Consider the following 18,958-nt stretch of genomic DNA (forward strand, 5'->3'; position numbering starts at 1 on the left):
GCAGTTCCGAGCAATGGGAGGCCCTATCGCATTTCACGATTACATCCTTCTGAGGTGGCTACATGAGGGACTTTTTTTTCCTTTGCGATCTATTACTATTAAACAGCCTCACGGCAGTTACTCCCATTACCACCTGCTAGTGTCAATGATGGAAGTTCAAGGTCACGAAGCATGGCTATCCTGCCGCTAGAACTTGTGGGTGGGGTTGTGCAGTGATTACCCAGTGCTGCGGTATCAAAAATGGGGCACCTTGCTCCTGGAGTTAGCCCAAACAAAGTAGAAAGTAACAATACAGTGAGTGGAGTGAATGGGAGAGGCGGGACATTATGTTGTATAAATGGGAGAAAGAGATGGTGTCCCTTAGGGGCGAACCTACCTGTCTTTACTGGTTCATGTCTGTTGCATCTCATAATTGTATGCCCCCCTTTGCAAAATGTGGCAGTGTTGGGTCAGCTAGCCTTTATTAACACTTACAAGCTGAGCTTAAGCCTTGTTTCGTGAAAGAAGGAGAATCCGTGTAATGCCGTTGTTCCTCTGGATCGTTTATGTTCGCTAGCTGCCTCCTCTTGTCACTTTCAACAGCCCGCTGCCTTCTTGGATTTGCTGCTGGTCCAGTTATTAAGGAGTTATTAAGGATAACAAGCAGATAAATGTGGGGATAGGCCATCCTGAAGGACAGTTATACTTAAAGAATAGCTATATTTCCGCTGCCCTGTAGGGTGTGATAAGATCCCCGATGCAGAGCACTGGCTGGTGGGATTAAGGAAACCACATTTGTTGAGAAGGAGGAGGAAAGGCAAATGTTTATTAATAAAGCTCGCATAGAATAGGAGGGGGAGGGGGGGATCGGTTGTCGGTCGAGAAGAGGAATAGATTTATTTGAGCGGGTGACGGTTTGTTGTCCTCCTCCTCCTGTCAACGGTAACGTTAACGCCAGTGTCAGTTTTAATGGCATAAAAATAAAGCGGCTGACTGATACGCTCAACGGAGCTGCAGCACGCCTTAATTTCGCGCAACCAACTCCCCGAGTGCTTCCATGCGGCGATGAGCCCTCGGATGGCGGCCTACGGCTGCGACGTACTTTTCCCAAACTTTTTCGCTTCCCAGGTTTCACTGGCGGCTGCCGCGTCGTCGTCATCGCCGTCGTCCTGACCTTGGCACGAATATGTGTGTCGCGCGCGCAAGGCCGGCGGATGGGTTCGCGCGCGTGCTAGCTTCGCGGAGGAGAAGGCGGAGGGAACGGGAGGACGTCAGAGCCGCGTCGGTCCCCGAACTTTTCCGCGATACGCGGCTGTTCTGTTTGCTCAGGTGCCCTCCCTCCCTCTCCGTCCGCCTTCGGCCGGGAGATTCGAGTGCCTCGACTAATCTGAGCGATACTGTTTGTCCCTGTCAGCGGCGGTGTTTTTGTTTTGACCGCCGTGAGTGGTCTCGGCAGTTCGTTTGTTTGTTTGCGAAAACGTTGGTGGCGGTTAAAAAGGCGCCTGTCTAGAGTTTGCGAACGTGCTTCTGCGGCCTTGCTATAACGGAACTGGTGGTGCTTACTGCATCACGGAAAGAATAAAATGTAGCCGTACGGCCTCTCCCCTCCTCCTCCGCCCGCAGTCATATTAAGGGAAGAGGGAGATAAAACTACAGCCGTACGTAATTTTTACAATTGTTGTTTGGTGTTTCGCTGCCTTAACTAATCAAACTATAGCTCAGTGTTCTCAGATGACGGCCGAACCGTTTACTGGCTTCCATGTTTCGAGTCGGTTGTGCGGCGCTTGTAGGGAGTGGCGGCGTGGAGTGCTCAAAGTAGTAGCGGGAGGAGGAGGAGGGAGGCGCCGTTACGTCGACGACGCCGCGGTGACAATCGCCGCCGGGAGAAAGCGCGCGCGCGCGAGGGAGTCGCGTGACGAAGACGCGTGCCGCCGCGGTCGGAAGCCAGCCAAGCCAGCTCGTACGCGCGCGCGCGCGCTCTACGTGCGCCGTCAACCGCCTGCCTTCTTCCCCGCCTCCTCCTTTCCGGCGGCTCGCTTGGCCGCGGTGGTCGGCCTTGGCGCCGTCGTGCGTGCGTGCGTCTCTTGGGCCAGGCTCCCTCCCGGCAGCGGGGCGCCCCGTCGTTCGTTGCCGGCTCCCGGCGGGCACCACATGCTCTGCTTCTACCTGAGACCGGCCGAGCCCGGTTCTTCCCTTCTTTTTCCCGTGTTGTGCTGCACCGCCTCTACGCTGCGGTGCCCCCCCCCTCATCCTAGCCTTGGAAGGTGGCGCCTGGCATCTTTACCTGGCGCAATTTTTCGCAAATGCTGCGGTCTTAAAAAAAAGAATGTCCGACGTCTTCTATCACCCCGTTCAGCAGTCGAGTTGTTAGGTGGGTGGATTCGGCTGTCGTCTCCCTGTGACGGCCGGGGGGAGTGCGAGGTCGATTCGGCCCCTGCCGAGCGTCGTGCCCTTGAGTGTAAGCCGCACCGCGAAGTCTAGCGGCCTCGCCACGCTCAGGTTAGGCAGGCGAGAGCGGGAGACGCTAGTACTGGAACCAGCTGACGGACTCCGAACTCGAAATTGCGAAGGAAAAAAAAAAAAAAAAACGTTCGTGGGTCTTCCTTCCGTCTTTCCAAGCAGCGTTTCTTAACAGGAAATGAATGCCGCGCTGTCCATTCCGGTGACCGGTGTGACGAGAGTAGCGATCGTGTTGCCGTTACTTGCGTAAGTAGCTCAGCGATGAATGAAGTTTAGAGCAATAAAGACGCACTGTGTCCCTTCGTAACCATCCCAGCGGGCAATCAATTCCATTAGTGCGGCTTCATTTCGTAAGATTCGTAAGAAATAAGGTTGTCTCTCAATGGCTGAGGTATTTTTCGGCCACTGCGCACTCGGTTTTAGCACGTTTGTCGTTATAAGGAAGCGCTGCACATGCATCACATTGCGCGCCCACGAGCGATGCCGTAATGGCATTGGGGTCAAATTCCAGACAACCCGTGCGCGGCCCACTGTCGCAATTGAACGACCGTGACTGCGAGCGTGGCGGAATAGAGATGCTTTTTTTTTTTTTCGCCAAGTAAGATGCCGTTTCATCGATTGCTCCGTCACGACTGTGCGCACGATTTGCCTTTCTTTTTAATCTCTCTCTCCCCCCATGGCTGTTCCGTCTCGCGCTAGCCAGATCAAATTCGATCGCGTTCTTCCCCCCTCGCCCGTGGGGCCCGTTATGCTCGCCTCGGTGGCCTCTCATCACGGGATGCCTCGCGGCCTACTTTTCTTTCACAGCCCGCGGGGCCTTCGCTGCTGCTAAAATAAAACGGCGCCCGATAGACGTTCGCTGCCCCTCGTTGTGGCGTACGTGGAGCGGAAAAGGACGCTGGTCGCCGCAACAACGGAGGCGAGCGCTGGCATACAATGCTCCCCCCTTGCGCAGTACTCGTCGCACCTGGCGACTCCTGGGCGTGGAAGGAGGGGGGCTTCCCTCTGCTACATCCTTCTATTCCGGACGGGGGTCGGTCGTCGGGCGTGGTGTATTGACCGGTCGCACCGGCGGCGGCGGCGGGAGGAAAAACGCGCCTCGTCGTGCGGCTTGACTCTTCTCCCTCCTCGGCCGCGGCGGCTTCTTTCTGGCGGCCCCGGGAAAGGAGAGCTTCGCTGGTGCCCAGGGAACCCGGCATGGAAAAAAAATAGGGGTCCCTCTCTAGTTGCATGCATCATTGTCGAGGCTAGGTGCGTATTAAAGCAGCTGCGCATGCAGTTGCTTATACAAGTCTTGCGTGGTTGTGGCGAAGCCGAAAGGGGGGAGTGCCCCCCCCCCCATGACCTTCAAAACAAGCACAACCATGCCTGCAGGGGGGGGGGGGGGTATGTCTGCCTCCACCCCCTTTCCCTCCCGAGAGGTCAGTCTGGATCCGCCTTTGGCTTCGCTGAGGGAACGTGCCGCTATTGGGAATGTCGCTTTGGCGAATGCCGGTCATTCCACCGCAGGTCTAGTGTGTCGTTTGAGCTCGCATGGATGCTTCGAACATATTGCCGCAAGTGTTCGGCCCGAACTCTTATTACGCAGGGTCATTATCATTGCCAGGGTTTGCCCGACTACCAGAACAATGGGGGCAGAGGAGACGAAGACGGCGACGTGTTAGCTCGGCGGTGTTTTGGATGCTTGGCTCTCACCGCCAGTTCAGGTGTCATCTGTACTCCCGCCTGGTTCACTAAATACCACTCTTTGTGCTGCGCGCTCGTGACAATATTGCCAGCAATGCTATTACAGTTTCAGCAAGTTTCCCTGGGCTGCTGGCACCGTCCGAGGATGAGCGCGCGCGTACAACGTGCACAAGGCCCAGAAAACGCGAGCAGGGCGAAACGAGCCTTTGGCCACTGTGCACGCATTTCGCTCAACCGGGCGGGCTACCTACCTGAGGGGAGAGGAGGAGGGGACGCGCACCGCTTCGCGGCGATCCAGGTAGAGGGGCGGCACGTGGGGGGTGCCGCGCGGCGTCATCCTTGGCTCCGCAGGAGTGCGACCCCGCGTCGAGGGGGAGAGGGACGCGGTGCTGCCTCCCAACCGGAAACGGGCCACTTTCTCCCCGCGATCCGTTCGTTGCTGTGTCCTCCTGGGGAGGAGGCGGCATTCCGCCGCTCTCTCTCCCTCCCTGCGCGACGCACGTGGGGCCGCGGTCCGGCTGCATGGCCGCCGCCCACCGGGGAGGACCGTCGCCACCTGGCTGTGGGGTTCGCCGCAACACTGTCGGGCGTTACTATCGCTACCAACCTGGGGATAATACGGTTAAATGTGGTACTACCGTTCCGTTAACGAGGTGTTAACGGTACCTGACGAGTTAGTTTGGGTACACGGGCGTACGGGGGGGAGAAGCGTCCCAGTTCAAGACCCGACAGAATGTTGCATTGTCAGTATTCTTTTTTTTTTTTTTGAGATGCTATAGGTTTTGATTTAGTGTATTTCCCTGGCGTTGTCTTAATTTTTCACAGAATGGTTTCGCACCCCCCCCCCCCCCCTCGTCTGTCTGACAGATACCTTGGGAGCAAACATTATGAACGCCGCGTACGCCCATGTTAAGAACTTAAACTGTTTGGCAGCTCCCCCTCCCCCCGTTTTTTTTTAAATTTATTTATCTACGGTCCGTCTGACCTAGTGAGTCGTTTTAATCGCCGACACGGAGCTGGCGTCGCATTCTCGATCGTTAGCGCCGTACAGCCAGTCGTCCATCGAGTGGTGCACGCGACCTGCCGGAGGTGGGGGAGAGTGGGGCTACTCTTCACCCGAAGTGCGGCCGCTGGGGAATACCCCCTCCCGTGGAGCCTGCTGCTGCCGTCGGCCCGAGTTCATTGAGCCTGCGTGGTTGTTCGCTCCTCCTGCGGGCTGGTTTTCGGCGCCAGAGATTCCCTCCTCCTCGCCCGCCAACACCGGGGCAGAAAGCCGCGTTGTTGTCCCGGCGACAGGACCGATCGTCATGCTAGTCGTGCGAGCAGAAAGAAGGGAGACGCCAGCCGCGGAGGTGTCTCGTGCGAGTCCGACTGCAGCCTCTTGCCGACCCGGCTTCTTTGCGGGGCAGAGCGCAGCGAAGATGTGTCCTTGAAGGGCGCTGACCCCGCGGCTGGATCGGTGTTGCTTCGCCGCTGGACGTTATGGCGGCGCCTTTTCTTCAGACTATGCCCGTTCTTGACGCACCGTCTGAGCGTCTAGACCCGGCAAGCACAGGGAGCGAGCAATTAATCAGCAGTCACTACCGGTTGGTTCAGTTGCGCGTCTTGTTAACTCGGCACACGTGCAGAAAACCGACGTGGCGGAGTGGTGTACTGTCCAAATTCAGGGTCATTCGACCAGGTTACCGGAATGAATTAGCGGCGTGTCGAAGGAGCTGGAAGCAAGTGCAACCAGACGGCGACGATGCGCGGTCGGCACAGTTGCGCATGGCGGGGGCCGCACGCGACGACCGCTGCCGGTCGTGCCCGTAGCACGTGTGTACAGTGTCGGTCGCCCGCGGCAGCCGGGGTGAACGCACCGGAGCTCTCCCTCTAGGTTCGCGCTTCTTCGCGTCTCGCCCCAGTGGCGCAACGGGACTGCTGCTGCGCGGCGCCGGCTTTTTCTCGGCCCGGTCGTCAACCCGGCCGCTTTTTTTTTTTCCTCGCCCCCTCCCCCGGTCTTTTACGTCGCGTGTTTTTGTACTTGCGCTATCCGCGTTCGCTGCTTGGTCGGTGGCTACAACTGGGTCGGCCGCTGCGTTTGTCCACGTAGTCACTCCGCGGGCGTTATCGCCTCCGCGTCTCCATTTGGTGGTGTAGCGATGCGCTTGTCGGCGTGTTGACGTTTTTTTTTTTTTTTTTTTTTTTTTGCTGGTAAACATTTTGGCCTGCAGTGAACACTCGCTACATATAACGAAGTTCTCATGAACAGGAAACTAGCTTTGTTGTAAGCGCTACTCTGTTAAAAGCCGGGATTATTTGTTATTTTGGAGTGCATTAGCATGCTTAAAATGTCGAGTAAAGCGATATTTCGAATGAACGAATTCGTTGTAACGGGTGCATTTTCTATATGCGCGTTCGTCTGCGCGCCGCCCTGTTTACACCGTGTTTGCGGCCGCCGCAAATGTTTCGAGCGTGGGTCCACGGTCAGCTGTTGGCGAAACTTACATAAATCGAAATTCCCAGATATTAACAATCCTGGGAAATAATGCCAAGTTTCCTTTTAAAAAAATGCAGCATGACGACGTCATCGGGACGGAACACTATAGTTCATTTCAGAAGCTGCAATGCAGCGCTGTGAGGCAACATTGTTGTCAACAGTCCGCGCACTGAGCACGCCTAACTCACCGTGAAGGAAGTTTTGAAAGGACCTTTCCCTCTACCCTCTGGGCTGGCGGAACCGCAAGGCTCCGGCGCCTATTCTTCGCTTTCCTCGGTGAGCTAGGCGTGCTCAGTGAGCGGACTGTTGACAACAATGTAGCCTCCACAGTGCGGCATGCAGTTTGCAAAATGAGTTATAACTTCGCCACTTTCGCCGTAAGCCTTACTTCGGTTAGAGTGATGACGATTTGCTCTCTTCCTACTCTGCAGTTGGGACCGGGAAAAAATTCGGATAAAGCGATTTCGTTTAGGAGGTTTTACTCGGCTAGACGGAGGGCTGCGGGTTGTTTGCGTGACGTGGCGAGGGAGACGCGTGCAATTTAGAGAAATTTTCCGGGTGATGTGCGAATATGGTTAATTGTAAGTTGGTCAATTGCTCCCGCCCCTCTCACCCGACCCATCTGCTATCACTTGTGTGTTCGAGGTAAGTGCAGAATGTTAGAGCGTAGTGGGCGCGTGGAGTGAGTCGGAAAAGGAAAGGCCGTATCAAAGAGCACAGCAAGGTAAAAACGAAAAGAAATGGGTAACCGGCGCCGGCTCTTTGCATCCCTTCACTGCAGGCGTTTTTGGGCCCACGTAACGGGAGCTAATTGGCTACGGTCCAGTTGAGCACAGGCTATCCCCCAAGGCGCTGTCGTCGGCGAGTTGTGTCTGGCAAGCCGCACGCTTGCTAGCGCGGTGTGTGTCGCCGGGCCGCTTTTTACGAGGTCGGTCGCGCGAGAGGTCTCGGTTGCCGCGTCCCCGCCAAGAATGGCGCCTGTAAACAGCGAGTTGCATGCACGTTATCGGGTCGTGTAAAACATTCTCAGCGAGCTTAGCTTCTCGTGCTCACGCGGGGTGAGCCGCTCGGCACTGCGGGTCCTTGCAAAACCGTCGAATTCGAAAAGCTTGTTTCCAAAGCCTTGAAAGCTGTGGAATTTTTCCGGACCCTTGAAAATCCTCGAATTTTTTTAAGAAACACAAAGCTCCGTCAAGCTACGTAAGCACTTGTTTGTTGTTTGGTTGATCGTCTTTAGCTTATAAAAGTTTGCATTTTGTAGCTCTGAAAGTGCTTGACCATGTAACCCGGAACAATTACTTTCCAGAAATTGACGGAGAAGGTTATTGTAGGCTTTAACGCGCCGACGCAGCGCAGGCGATGAGGCGCGCCGTAGTGGAGGGCTCCGGATTAATTTTGACCACCTGGTGATCTTTGAAGTGCGCCGAAATCTCGCACACACGGCCGTTTTTGCTTTTCGCCTCCATCAGAGCAGCGTCCCGGAATCGAACCCGCGTCCTCGCGCTGAGCAGCGCAACGCCCTAGCCACTGAGCCACCGCGGCGGGTTTTTGTCGGAGAAGGAATGTGGCTGGAGTGGGTAATGCTAGCTTGACTAACAACGTGCACGAGCGGTCGGCATTTATAACTTCCGACACCATACACAAACGATTTGGTCAACAGCTTGGTTGTTATAATAATTCCAAAGCAGCATAAACCCCAGTCGAGTATTTTGCGAACGCCACATCTCGGAGAAGCTCCTCGAACGCGCTCGTGGACAAGGTTCGGCGTCAGCGCTCTCGAAAAGCGTCGTCTCTCGGCGCGTTGGTGCTCCAGATCGTTGCTGAGGCGTGGAGGCCGTCACCGCGCGCTCTCGTGGAAGCGTGGTTGGTGCATGCGGCACGTCGCGGTGCGAGCGAAAGAATGAGCGGGCGGGACGGTGAAAGACAGAAGAAGGGATCGGCGCGACGCTCACGGTTGGCCTACATTGGACCGTTATTATGCACGGCCCCAAGCGGAGGGAAGGATGGAGGAGGGTCTGCGTCGAAGGGAATTCTGGGCACGTGGGTTGGAGCGACAGAAAATGGCCATTTTCCGGGGTGACGTAAGCATAACCGATTGAGCCCCGGAGGAGGCTGAATTGTAACATTTCGTGGCCGTGGGGCTTGTGGGGGGAGTAATCGATTTCGTTTTTGCCCTTCCGGAGGCTTCGTTGGGGGGATTGTGAGGCCCATTTATTGAGCAGAGCTTCGTATACTGGCCTCCAAGCTGTGAGTGCAAGAGTCATCCCGACGAAACTTTTCCCGTAAGGCCCGAAAACGAACTAAAAAAAAAAAAACACGCTTGGTTAAAGAACCGTGTATCGAAAAATAATACCAGCTGCGAATTTCAGGGTGTGTCGGCGCGTCCGCTGCAGCAGCGGCCGCATGTTTACGCGAGTGAGCTAACCGTGACATATTTTCGAAGCTGATGATGTTGCGCCGGAGTTGGTTACCGGTAGTCTTTGCAAGGGCGTGTTGTTGGCGAGGGTGGTTTGGAGAAAGGGTCGTGATCGGTCGATACAGTCGAGAGTTGCCGCCGGAGGATGGAGGGGGCGTTCTTGCGGAGAGGTTGGCGGAAAGGGGAAGTCGCCTCGGATAGTTTGTTTCCGGGTCCGTCGGCGCGCACCGAGCGAGCTCCGTGACCTCCTTTCGTTTTGGCCAGGCCTTGGCGCTGGCACATCGACCGACCCACTGGGCTGCACTGGTTGTACACTCTGGTTGCGGCGATGAAAAAAAAAATAGAAGAAAAGAAAAGCTTTACGGCTTGAGTCTTTTTGGGACAGGTAGGCTTGTGCCATTCGTTGAATATCACCAAGGCTGCGAATGTTCTAATCGCTGGCTGACAACACGCTACATCTGGCAACACACCGTGCTAACTTGCTGGCGCAGGATGTCCGTGCTGCGCTTTCCGAAGCCGAAAAGAGCATTAAGCACGTTTCGCTCTTGGTGCATTTCAGCCCCATCTATTCTTCAGTCGCTATGTCGGCAGACAGTTGTAAAGCAGCGAGTAAGTCAGTGTGAAATTCGAATGTTATATGAACATACACACAGGAAAAAAAAAACACGAGGGTGAAAACGATAGAACTTTTGCGTTTTGCGGATGCGGCCCCGCCATCGGAGAAAAGGCGCGTCGCGTTTCGTCGCCGTGGCGGAAGAGCGGATCGCTTTGGCGGCCGTCTGCGACGCGGTCGGGAGGAAGCGGCAAGTCTCGCGTCGGATCAATCGATGTGACGTGCCGCGGGGCGTTTGCCGACGGCGCATCTCTCGGCCGCGCTGGCTGGCTCGGAAATGGGAGCATCTTTTTGCGTTTCCCCTCCTTCCCGTGGGAACGCCGGCCGCGGTCGGGCGAGCCAGGACTCCTCCGGACGGCGGCGGCGGCGGCCGGGCTGCCCAAAGAGCGCGCAGAGGAGCAGCCAGGTTGCTCGTTACGCGGCGGCCGCGCCACCTTTGCCGCGAACGCGTGGGCGGCGGCGAACGGTGACGGTCCCCTCGTCGAACGTCGTTTCGCCCTGATCGCTAGATTAGGAAGCGGCTGCTTCACGTCTCGTTGGGATGGTGACATTCGTCGGGTAACTTGACCCGGCGGTGAAAGCTTCTTCGATGCGATGGCTTATAGTGACGGCGTTGTTTTATAATGACAGCGTGGAACCGCTCGTACCCAATTGCTTGCGTACCCCTATCGCCTGGAAATCGCTGACGGAGGGTTATCACTCGGAGGTGGTCGAATTTCATCTGACTGCGGGTCTGAAGACACACCACTGATCTGTTCGAATCTTGGCGTTTTATCATCCAATGCTTAACGCTTCTGCTCCGTAATCTTACTTTGTGAGAAACCGCATTGAGGGAAATAGGGGTGGTGTTGCGAATTAGTAACCTAAGCATAATTTTGCGAACGAACTCTCGGGGCGTGAATTCGTTGACAACCTCCGTACAATCCTTGCAGAAAAGCACACACACACACACACACGAGGAACGAACTCTCTCGCCGCTCTGAGCGAACTATCTGTGTTTTTGGAAGGAGAGAGTAAGTAAACGCGACCGTGAGCGGACGGCCTCGAAAAGGGGGTGCCAAGGTCAGCATACGGAAATGAAGCTCGTTTTAGAAACCACCGTTATCTCCGCCGAAAGTGGGATGGACCAGAACGGCGCTTTTCTTGCTAGTGGTGACACGAAGCACTGATTACGTGACAGAGTCGTAAGGGGCATGTTGTGGCTGTGGTTTCACACGGCTGTGGAAAATGGGTGACGCCCACGCAAATTCGAGGCTTTTGGTGCCTCAAAAAATCTGTCGGCGACTGCCGTTGTTGTTGCGCTGCTGGGAAATTTCTTTACTGAGTCGTTTCTATTTAAAAAAAAAATGTTTAGACCTGCAACGGCGTTAATAGGGCGTCGCGGCTAAAGACGGCGTCTTGATAGCACTTTTAGTGTCAGTGCCATCAGGTGCGAAGTGTGTGACGGCGGAGGCTGTTTCACTGAACAAGGGCCGTGGCAGTCTGTTGGGTAAGTTAGATAAGTTCAACTTAGCCTTCGCAGCAGTGCTGATAACATCAGATAAAAAGAGATCGGAATAAAAAAAAACTACTTTAACAAATGAAATTGCACTAGAAGCAATGAAACGTGCGGTGAGCGGCGGAGGTAAAACAGATAATTCTTTATCGCAGAAACTGAAAATGGTTTGTGGTTTTGTAATGCGTTTTTCCCCTAAAGCGAGGTTATTGTATTAGGTTTGCCTTGGCCACGAGGGCAGCTTTGCTCATTGTCGTGCCACATGTGAGGGAGGTAATTAGGGATTTCGCCAGCGGACGCCCGTGTGTCAAGATTTTGGCGCACGCTGAAGGTTCCCAGGGGGTAGAAATTAATCCGGAGAAGCCCTCCCCCCTTCACTACGGCGCGTCTCGCAGCTAAGGTGGAGATTTGAATTTTTGTTTGCGTCAAGGACAGTCCTCAGCGAGCGACGGTGTGCGGCGTCTTCCAGGCCGGCCGATTTCCCGGCGAGGGTAGCACGTGGGCGCCGGCGCTGCACGCGTTGCCATGACGACGACCGGCTGTTCCCGTCGGGCCGTCGGGTCGGTGCGGGCCCTCCCCTCTCGGAGGCGCGCCTTGCACGGAGGGCGCTGCTGCTGCTGCTGCCGCTACGCGCCCGCGGTTTCGCTCCTTGAATGGGGGCGGCCTGACCTCCCTCTCGCCGGCCCATCTTCTCTGGGTTAGCTCCGAGGGAGGAGGCCCGGCGTGTTTACTCGCGAGCCGAGTGGTATTTTACCGCTGAAGAGTGGTGACAACCGAGTGTTGCGTAGAAGGCCGTGCTGGTCTGTCGGTCAGGTGATTCGCGCTGTTTTGTTTGCTCAGTGCGTTGGCCATTCTTCGCCACACGTGAATAATAATAATAATAATAATAATAATAATAATAAAACAGCCGACCGGAAAAAAGACGCACAAAAATTTAAAAAGCACAACAGCAGGTGCACTCGTTGCGGGATCAAATCTTGAAGGGTGCGTGGGAAAACGCCAAATTTCACTGTCGCCTTTGCTGGGTTTGGTTCTCGCTAACGCGTTTTCGTCGTGCCGCTGTCTCTCGTCCAATCTCGTCGCGTTCCATATTTTCCACCTCGCCTCGTGGCCGTGTCATCTCAGGCAGACCCCTTCTTCTTTCGCCGCTCGCCCCCCCCCCCCCCCCCCCCCCCCCCCCCCCCCTTCCCTTTCTCCCTCTCTCTAAGAGCCCAGCTGTCGTGCGTTGCGGCGCGTACGGTTTCCTTGGGTGTCCGCGGCGCTCTGCACACCTGCGGCGCCAACGACGCAGTCGACGCAAGCTTTTTTTTTTTTTTTTTTTTTTTTTTTTCTCTTCTCGACGGACATCGATCGCGACTTCGGCGCGCGCCGCAGCGAAGGAGCATCGCTGTTGCTGCTCTCCCGTGCCTCCGCAGTCGTCGATATGAATGCGCGCCTCTCGCCGAGGACTAGCACCGTGTCGTGGACGAAAGGCCGATCGCACGATTTCTCTCTCGAAAGTAGTCGGGGAGGATCAATAAACAGGCGTTGGAATATCCGGCGCTCTGCTGTACCGGCGAACCTTGTCGTTTCCTTGAACGTGACGGCTCAACTACTGAGGGCTTGGGAATTGAGGTCGTTCTTTCCTTGGAGGGCAGTTACTTTTCTCGATTCGTTTAGTGGCCGGAGAAACGGCGCCTCACCTGTCTTGGGGCTGCATCACGAAGGTTTCACACCCTCCATATTGCCTTTCATATCTCCTTTTGGCTCCCGTTTTACGGAAAACTATAACCGAAATGCCAATTTTTTTACCGCCTATTCCCGTTACAGAGATACCCACATAGGATGTGTCATTGTGCACATTCTTTTGAACTTGAGTAGTGGCATTCTATTCGCCATAATTATTTTATTTTGTTCATGTTGTGTCCAACCATTGTGAAGCCTCCTGTTTTTGTTGTGCTCAATTGAAACATAATTGCCTTTAATCAGTTTGGTTCTAACAAATTTATTCAGCTGTATTGCTGCAAGAAGAACCATCTTTATCATAGGACTGCAATTCCAACCTCGTCGGTTTTCTCTTCCGCCCCCCTTCCCGCCCCCACATTTTGGTTTTTCAGTTAAGGAATTATGTGCAAGATGTCTACTCAAATATTTGACACAACTGTCATTCTTTGCAAGTCTTTTTTTTTTTAATTTCAAGGTCGTCAAATAGAAATTACATTTTTAACAATGGAGTTGTGTTAACTTGAGCTTGGTCAAGTGGTGTTAGCAAAAAAAAAAAGACAAGAATAAAAACCCCACTGTGAGGTGCCCCGCACAACCTTGGCACAGATGCGTAGCGGAGCCAAGCTTTGCCTAGCTATGAAGTCGTTGTGCCGACGCGGTGACACGAACACAGACGCTGCGCAACGCAGTTGCCGGTTTAGGCTCGAACATGCAGGGAACTTGGATGCCGCCAGCCACTCCTTGTATCACTTTTGGAGGGCACGCGTTGTTACTCTTTCCCCTAAATCCCTCTCCGCACACCTCCACTTGAAAAGAATGAGCGACCAGACACACAGCACCTCATGACTCTGCGCCGAGCACATCGTTTACACTCCCACAAAACATGGGTCGGCTGAAGTATGTAACTCCCGAGGAAGAAGCGCAGCACGAACGCTGTCGTGCCGCTGCCCGAGTACATATGAGACGGCTACAATCCAACCGCAAGTATTGCGCCAGGGCCTAGCAAAAAAATGGCAAAACCGCAAGAGGCTAAGCAGACCCCTATCTCTGCTGTTTCTCCAGCCTTGCAAGGCGCCAATTTTTAAAAGAGAGTTTTTAAATACTACGCTGCTAAAACGTGAAGTTATCAGCTTTCTATACTTTCCTTTCTTTCTTTCTTTCCCTTTTATCTGCGTTTCCACTATTCCGCACCTCCTCCCCCCCCCCCCCCCCCGCTCCCATTCTTTTTGGCAGCTTTCCTCTGCTATTAAGATCGAAGTTGCCTGCTAATTTTTAGTGTCATGCTTCAGGACAGCATGAAAACCAGGCTGTAGTAATTCAAACCAATTCCATTGAGCTTTATTTTCGAAAACAAACTCGGCTGTTACGAATCTTTCCACGAATGTGTTGTGGGAAACGGGGACTACAGAGTGCCGTTTCCCTCTCGCAGACACGGAACAAGGCAGCTGGGAAAACGGCCTGTCCTACGAGTGTCGCTCCCTATTGTTCAAGGCCCTCCACAACCTTATACAGAGGTACGTACGACGGTGCCGTCCACCTCATCGTGTATCTGTGAATGTAGCCGCCACTGTTCTGACGGCGAGCCAGTGGAACGTGATAGAAGCAGTGTAGATGTGGGTGGAACTGTTTTGCAAGGAAGCTGAGCGAATGGCAAGTCACCAGCCCTCCAGAATAAGTCGGTAAGGTTTGTGGCATGCCAGTGTCCCGTTACGTAACAGCTTGCATGAAATTAAAAAGAGGGCAGGTTCTCTGGGGGCTAGTCGACATCGAGGGCCTAAATTTGCTGAAATGTGAATTCAGCCATTGCGCTTACCTTTGCCAGGACACAGAGTGTTGTTAAACGCGAGGGGCACCTGTTGTGATCCTTGAGCTGGCCAGCGCATTCTTGGCTTCGCGTTTGCTGTGACTAGCATTGTTTGATTTTTCTTTTTCTCCTCCGCCTTCATTGCAGGTGTCTACTATCCCGGGGTTTTACCCGGATGGGAAAGTGGTTTCTTCAGCCCTGCGATAGCGCTGACAAGGATAGGGGGTAAGGATTATTTTCTTATTTGATAAGTGTCGATGCAGGCCGAGCTTTGTGCACCGTCAAGCACAGTAATAATTACTTTCAGTCTTCAATTTCTTGATTACAAAGCAAATTTTAAAGGGAACAAATAGATTAAATAACGACAGTGTAGCTTGTACTTGCGTCTCAAAGATGAGGAATATCATGCGAAAGCTTGACTTGGAATGATTTAACATGTTTTCTCTGACGAAAAATAAGCTTTTTCTTTTTTTTTTCACTAAACTTGCCACCCTTTCAGTAAGAGGCTATTACGGTTTTCCAGGAAATGAAGCTTACATAATCTTACGTGGTCATGCTTCTGGAACGAAATGTTAGGAAAGTTTCCAGTAGAGGATGCCTTGTTGCAAACAGATTTATTGCCAGACAACGTTTCTTTGGTTTCAGCATGTAAATTCGAATTAAAATTCTCGATGCTGGACTGTAAACTGGCAGTGCAAATTACTGAGCCTTTCTGAATTTTTTGTGGGCTTGTACAAGCTAGAGATCCAAATAGGGTCCTCAAATTTTTCAGACTGCCTTATAATTTAGATGTTTGTACTGGATCCCTGTCAAAACATGATAGTGCTTTCTTCTCACATTATTTTTTCTACTGCTCGATTATTTGGACATTTTTATTCAGGTCTGAGAAATTATTCGTTGCTTGTGAATGCAAAGGGTGTTTGCTCTTCCCAACAGAAGAGTGAAATCTGTTTTATCGGGATCGACACTCCCCTTTGTAAAAGCTACACTATTAGCATACCAAGTGGCTCATAGTTTGTGATGCTGCTTCTCTTGGGTTTCTGCCAACATCAAAGTAAGACGTAATATGCTGCTTTTTGGCAGGGCCTGGAGAAATACTGAGATGAGACAGTCTGGGCACAGGGTAATAAAGTAGAACCACAGCTTGAATGATGGTCATGTTCACCGTACGCGATCACTTTGCCCGACTCAAAGAAAAAAAATTGTTCTGCCTTATTTGTTTTATGGCTTGTGTTTTTCCCCTTTTAAAAACTAAATGGCCGTTTTCCGTTTCCTTCTTCTTTCCCGTGCAGGGGCTCCAGTGGGGCAACGCAGCTGACGTTTGCGTTCAACTTCTTTGTGCACGGTGATAGCACGGTGTGTGCCAGCGTCGATGTGCGGCAGCACCCGTCCATTCACCGCATCTGTAGGCAGCATTTGCTGGCTGCGCAGTCTGCCAGCCAGAGCCCGTGTAAAGGTGAGCGCTTTGTTAGGGCTACACTGAGCTACACTGGTACTGCTCAAGTGTATGTGGGGGGGAGCAGTGCTGACTGTTGGCTGGCATTGTTTGTGTCACTTTTGAGGCCCCGGTGTTGCCCTTCCTGAACATTTTCGTGTCGGCAGCAATGCGAGCGAGCGTGTGCCTGGACACCAGTTGAAACTGCGCTAGCTAGCACTTTCAGGAAGACGGTTGTTCATTATGTTTAACACGTTAAGCAATACACTCCTAAGAAGAAAAAAAAGCAAGGTGTAGCACACAAGGAGCGATAAGCCTCGTTTCTCAAATGCATATCCTTACGCAACTTTGCTTGGCCCATTTCAACGAAGCGCTATTAGAGGAAGGCTGTGTGCTTGAATAGCCTGCAAGATTGGCAAGTCCCTATTTTTTTATGGCCCGTGGTCAGTTGTCAGGGCGTAATGAGGCGACCAGCAAACATGGCTGGGCTTCCGTGTCCTAATGCTCGCAAATGTTATCCACCTGAGCTGCTCAGTTGTTCTGCTTCAGTGCATGGTGTCCACAGTTGCATCAGCAGGTCGGAGTCCTGAATGGACCTTCTTTCAAGCTGACAAGTGGTCTTGTGAGTGGGCAGGCAGGAATCCTAGCTGCACTGCTCAGGCTGTAAATACAAACCATGCTTTGGTAAGGGCCTGTTTCCTCTCTCTCTCTTTTCTTCCACCCTGAAAGGGCACTGTGTAAGCACGCTACTTGGTTAAATGTTTGCAAAGGTTGTGCTATGTGAGTTGTGGCAGTTTCCCAGGCTCGTTGCGTGCTAAATAGTACTTTTTGTTTGACCATTGCACTTCCAAATAAGTCCTTTAGTAAAAGGCCATAGTAAGGCAGTGTGTCATTTGGGTAGATTGGGTGCATGCAGCTGTGTGCAAACGTTGTTCCTCCCAGGTTGGCACTTTTCTATTGAAGCATCATTATTTATTCTTTACTGCCAAAGTTGTTACTGCTGTAGTGTGACGAACGTGCTCTGACTGTTGTTGTCCTCCCCGCTTCTTTGTGCGCCTGCGAGCAGTAATCCTGGGACCCTTTGGCCTGGCTGGCGTCCTGACGGGCCAGGGTTTCAAGGAGACGGATGTGGCCACCCAGGGCCTTTTAGCGGAGTGGCACCAGTTCTACCCCTTACCCCTCCTCCTCAACTCCCACCAGAGGGGCGATGCGACCCCCTCGGGTGGAGACGAGGAACCCCTGCCCCTGGCCCTTGAGGTCCTGGTTGGTGAGTGTCGTTGTTCAGGAGTAATGTGTTTCTACAGACCGTATGAAGGAAGGCAGAATTGACGTGAAGCCAGCTCGAGTGCACGGGAGGCTTTGGTGCCAGCTTTTGTACAGCTTGTTGCCTAGCTGAGGGCTGAAGATTGATTGAACTTTATTAAACTGACTCATTTCCTCTTTACTAAATTGATTCCCCTCTCCCCCCCCCCCCCCATTTTTTAGTGGCACTTGTGTAAGTAAACGCAGTCACCAGGGTATTTGAAAGAGCATTCGCTGTGAGTAGATGCTATTCTAAGAACCTAATTGTTCTACCCACTGTTCATCGGCCCTGCGTTGTCACATGCACATTTATAAACTTGTTTGCACATTCGGTGCGTAGTCAGTAGATTTGCAGGGCTTTGAGGCAGTTGTATCTAGTGTATTCCTGTATATGTAGGGCTATTTTAGATTTTTTGTATGTGCTAATGTGTGTGTGTGTGTGTGTGCCTTACCTTGGCCTTTTCCCAGCACAAATACTTTTCATCATAGAGTGGGTTTGGAAAATCCCAGTGTAGCTGCAACTTCTTTTCTTTAGTGTATGTTTTGTTCATATGTTCCCCTTGAGAACTTGGGGTCTCACATGAGCCCTAAATTATTGAGGTTTGAAATGTGGGCATTGAATGAGGGTTCTGATTCCCTGGACGTGCTTTGTCACAGGTGGTGTCAAGTTACGGTACCCTTCGGCCTATGTGTTTGTGGTCGAAACGGATGAAGTGGTGCCGGGTCAGCGCTCGGATTCGCCTCCGGGTGCGACTCCGGCGACGCCAGCTGCACCACCGCCGCCCCCAGGCGGTCCCTACGGTGCACTAGTGACTCACAGTGGTGCTCCTGCGCGACCGCCGGGCTTCCCCATGGGTGCCAAGCCGGGCCTCCCGCCCGGTCTGACCGCCGTCCTGACGCCCCCGACGTCGCCGTGTGAACCGGGTTACTTGCACGGTGCTGTGGGGGTGAGGGGAGGTGGTGGTGCCGGTGGTGGGAGTGGGGGTTGTGCTACGGGCGGTGCTGTGCAGTCCTCGGTGCGGGGGGCGTCACGGTGGGGGTCCGACTCCCCGGCTGAGACCGTGGGCAGCGGTCCCCAAGCGGCATCCACGACGGCCCTGGTGGCCCAGAAGACCAAGGTGGCCACGTGGCAGGACTCCCTGCTGGCCAGGGTGTGCGACGACGAGGCCGGTGGCGGCGGCGGCGGCTGGGACTTCTGCGACCCCTGCGGCCAGACGCACTGCTTCTGCTTTCGGTGCGTACACTCTTCCCGTACACTTTGTATTTGTTTGGCATGCCCTCCATCTCTCTCTCTCTCTCTCTCTCTGCATTTGTGTGCTGCTTGGCTGTATACTGCTCAAAGTTTTTTACTTGCTTTCTCTAGTGTATATGTACGTGTGTTGTCCACTGTTTGAGTGCGCATTGGTGTTTAACCCTTTCAGTCACGAATTATCATATGCACTGCAGAAAAATTCCATACTTGGAGGTTTAGCAGTCTCAAGTGTCTAGAGGTAAGAAAAAAAAAGTTCAGTCTCTCTAGAATACTTATTACGCAAATGGCGTCGTGTCCTCATACGGAGACACCATTACTCAATCCCTATAAAAA

At 53.3% G+C, this 18,958-nt stretch overlaps 1 protein-coding gene across 2 annotated transcripts in view; it reads left to right on the top strand.

Annotated features, from left to right (window-relative positions):
- The window catches only part of LOC144144971 (mediator of RNA polymerase II transcription subunit 13-like), a 98,212-nt gene that overhangs the window by 31,050 nt on the left and 48,204 nt on the right, over positions 1-18,958 (top strand). For both annotated transcript variants that reach the window (XM_077676467.1, XM_077676469.1), the window contains exons 3-7: positions 14,262-14,346; positions 14,784-14,861; positions 15,929-16,092; positions 17,138-17,338; positions 18,031-18,607. In XM_077676467.1, the coding sequence (XP_077532593.1) occupies positions 14,262-14,346; positions 14,784-14,861; positions 15,929-16,092; positions 17,138-17,338; positions 18,031-18,607 (1,105 nt within the window). The remainder of the gene's footprint in view (positions 1-14,261; positions 14,347-14,783; positions 14,862-15,928; positions 16,093-17,137; positions 17,339-18,030; positions 18,608-18,958) is intronic.

This window comes from Haemaphysalis longicornis, unplaced genomic scaffold (genome assembly GCF_048455015.1).
Source record: "Haemaphysalis longicornis isolate Haplotype H1 unplaced genomic scaffold, Haemaphysalis longicornis Haplotype H1 scaffold_7, whole genome shotgun sequence".
NCBI classification, from domain to species: domain Eukaryota; kingdom Metazoa; phylum Arthropoda; class Arachnida; order Ixodida; family Ixodidae; genus Haemaphysalis; species Haemaphysalis longicornis.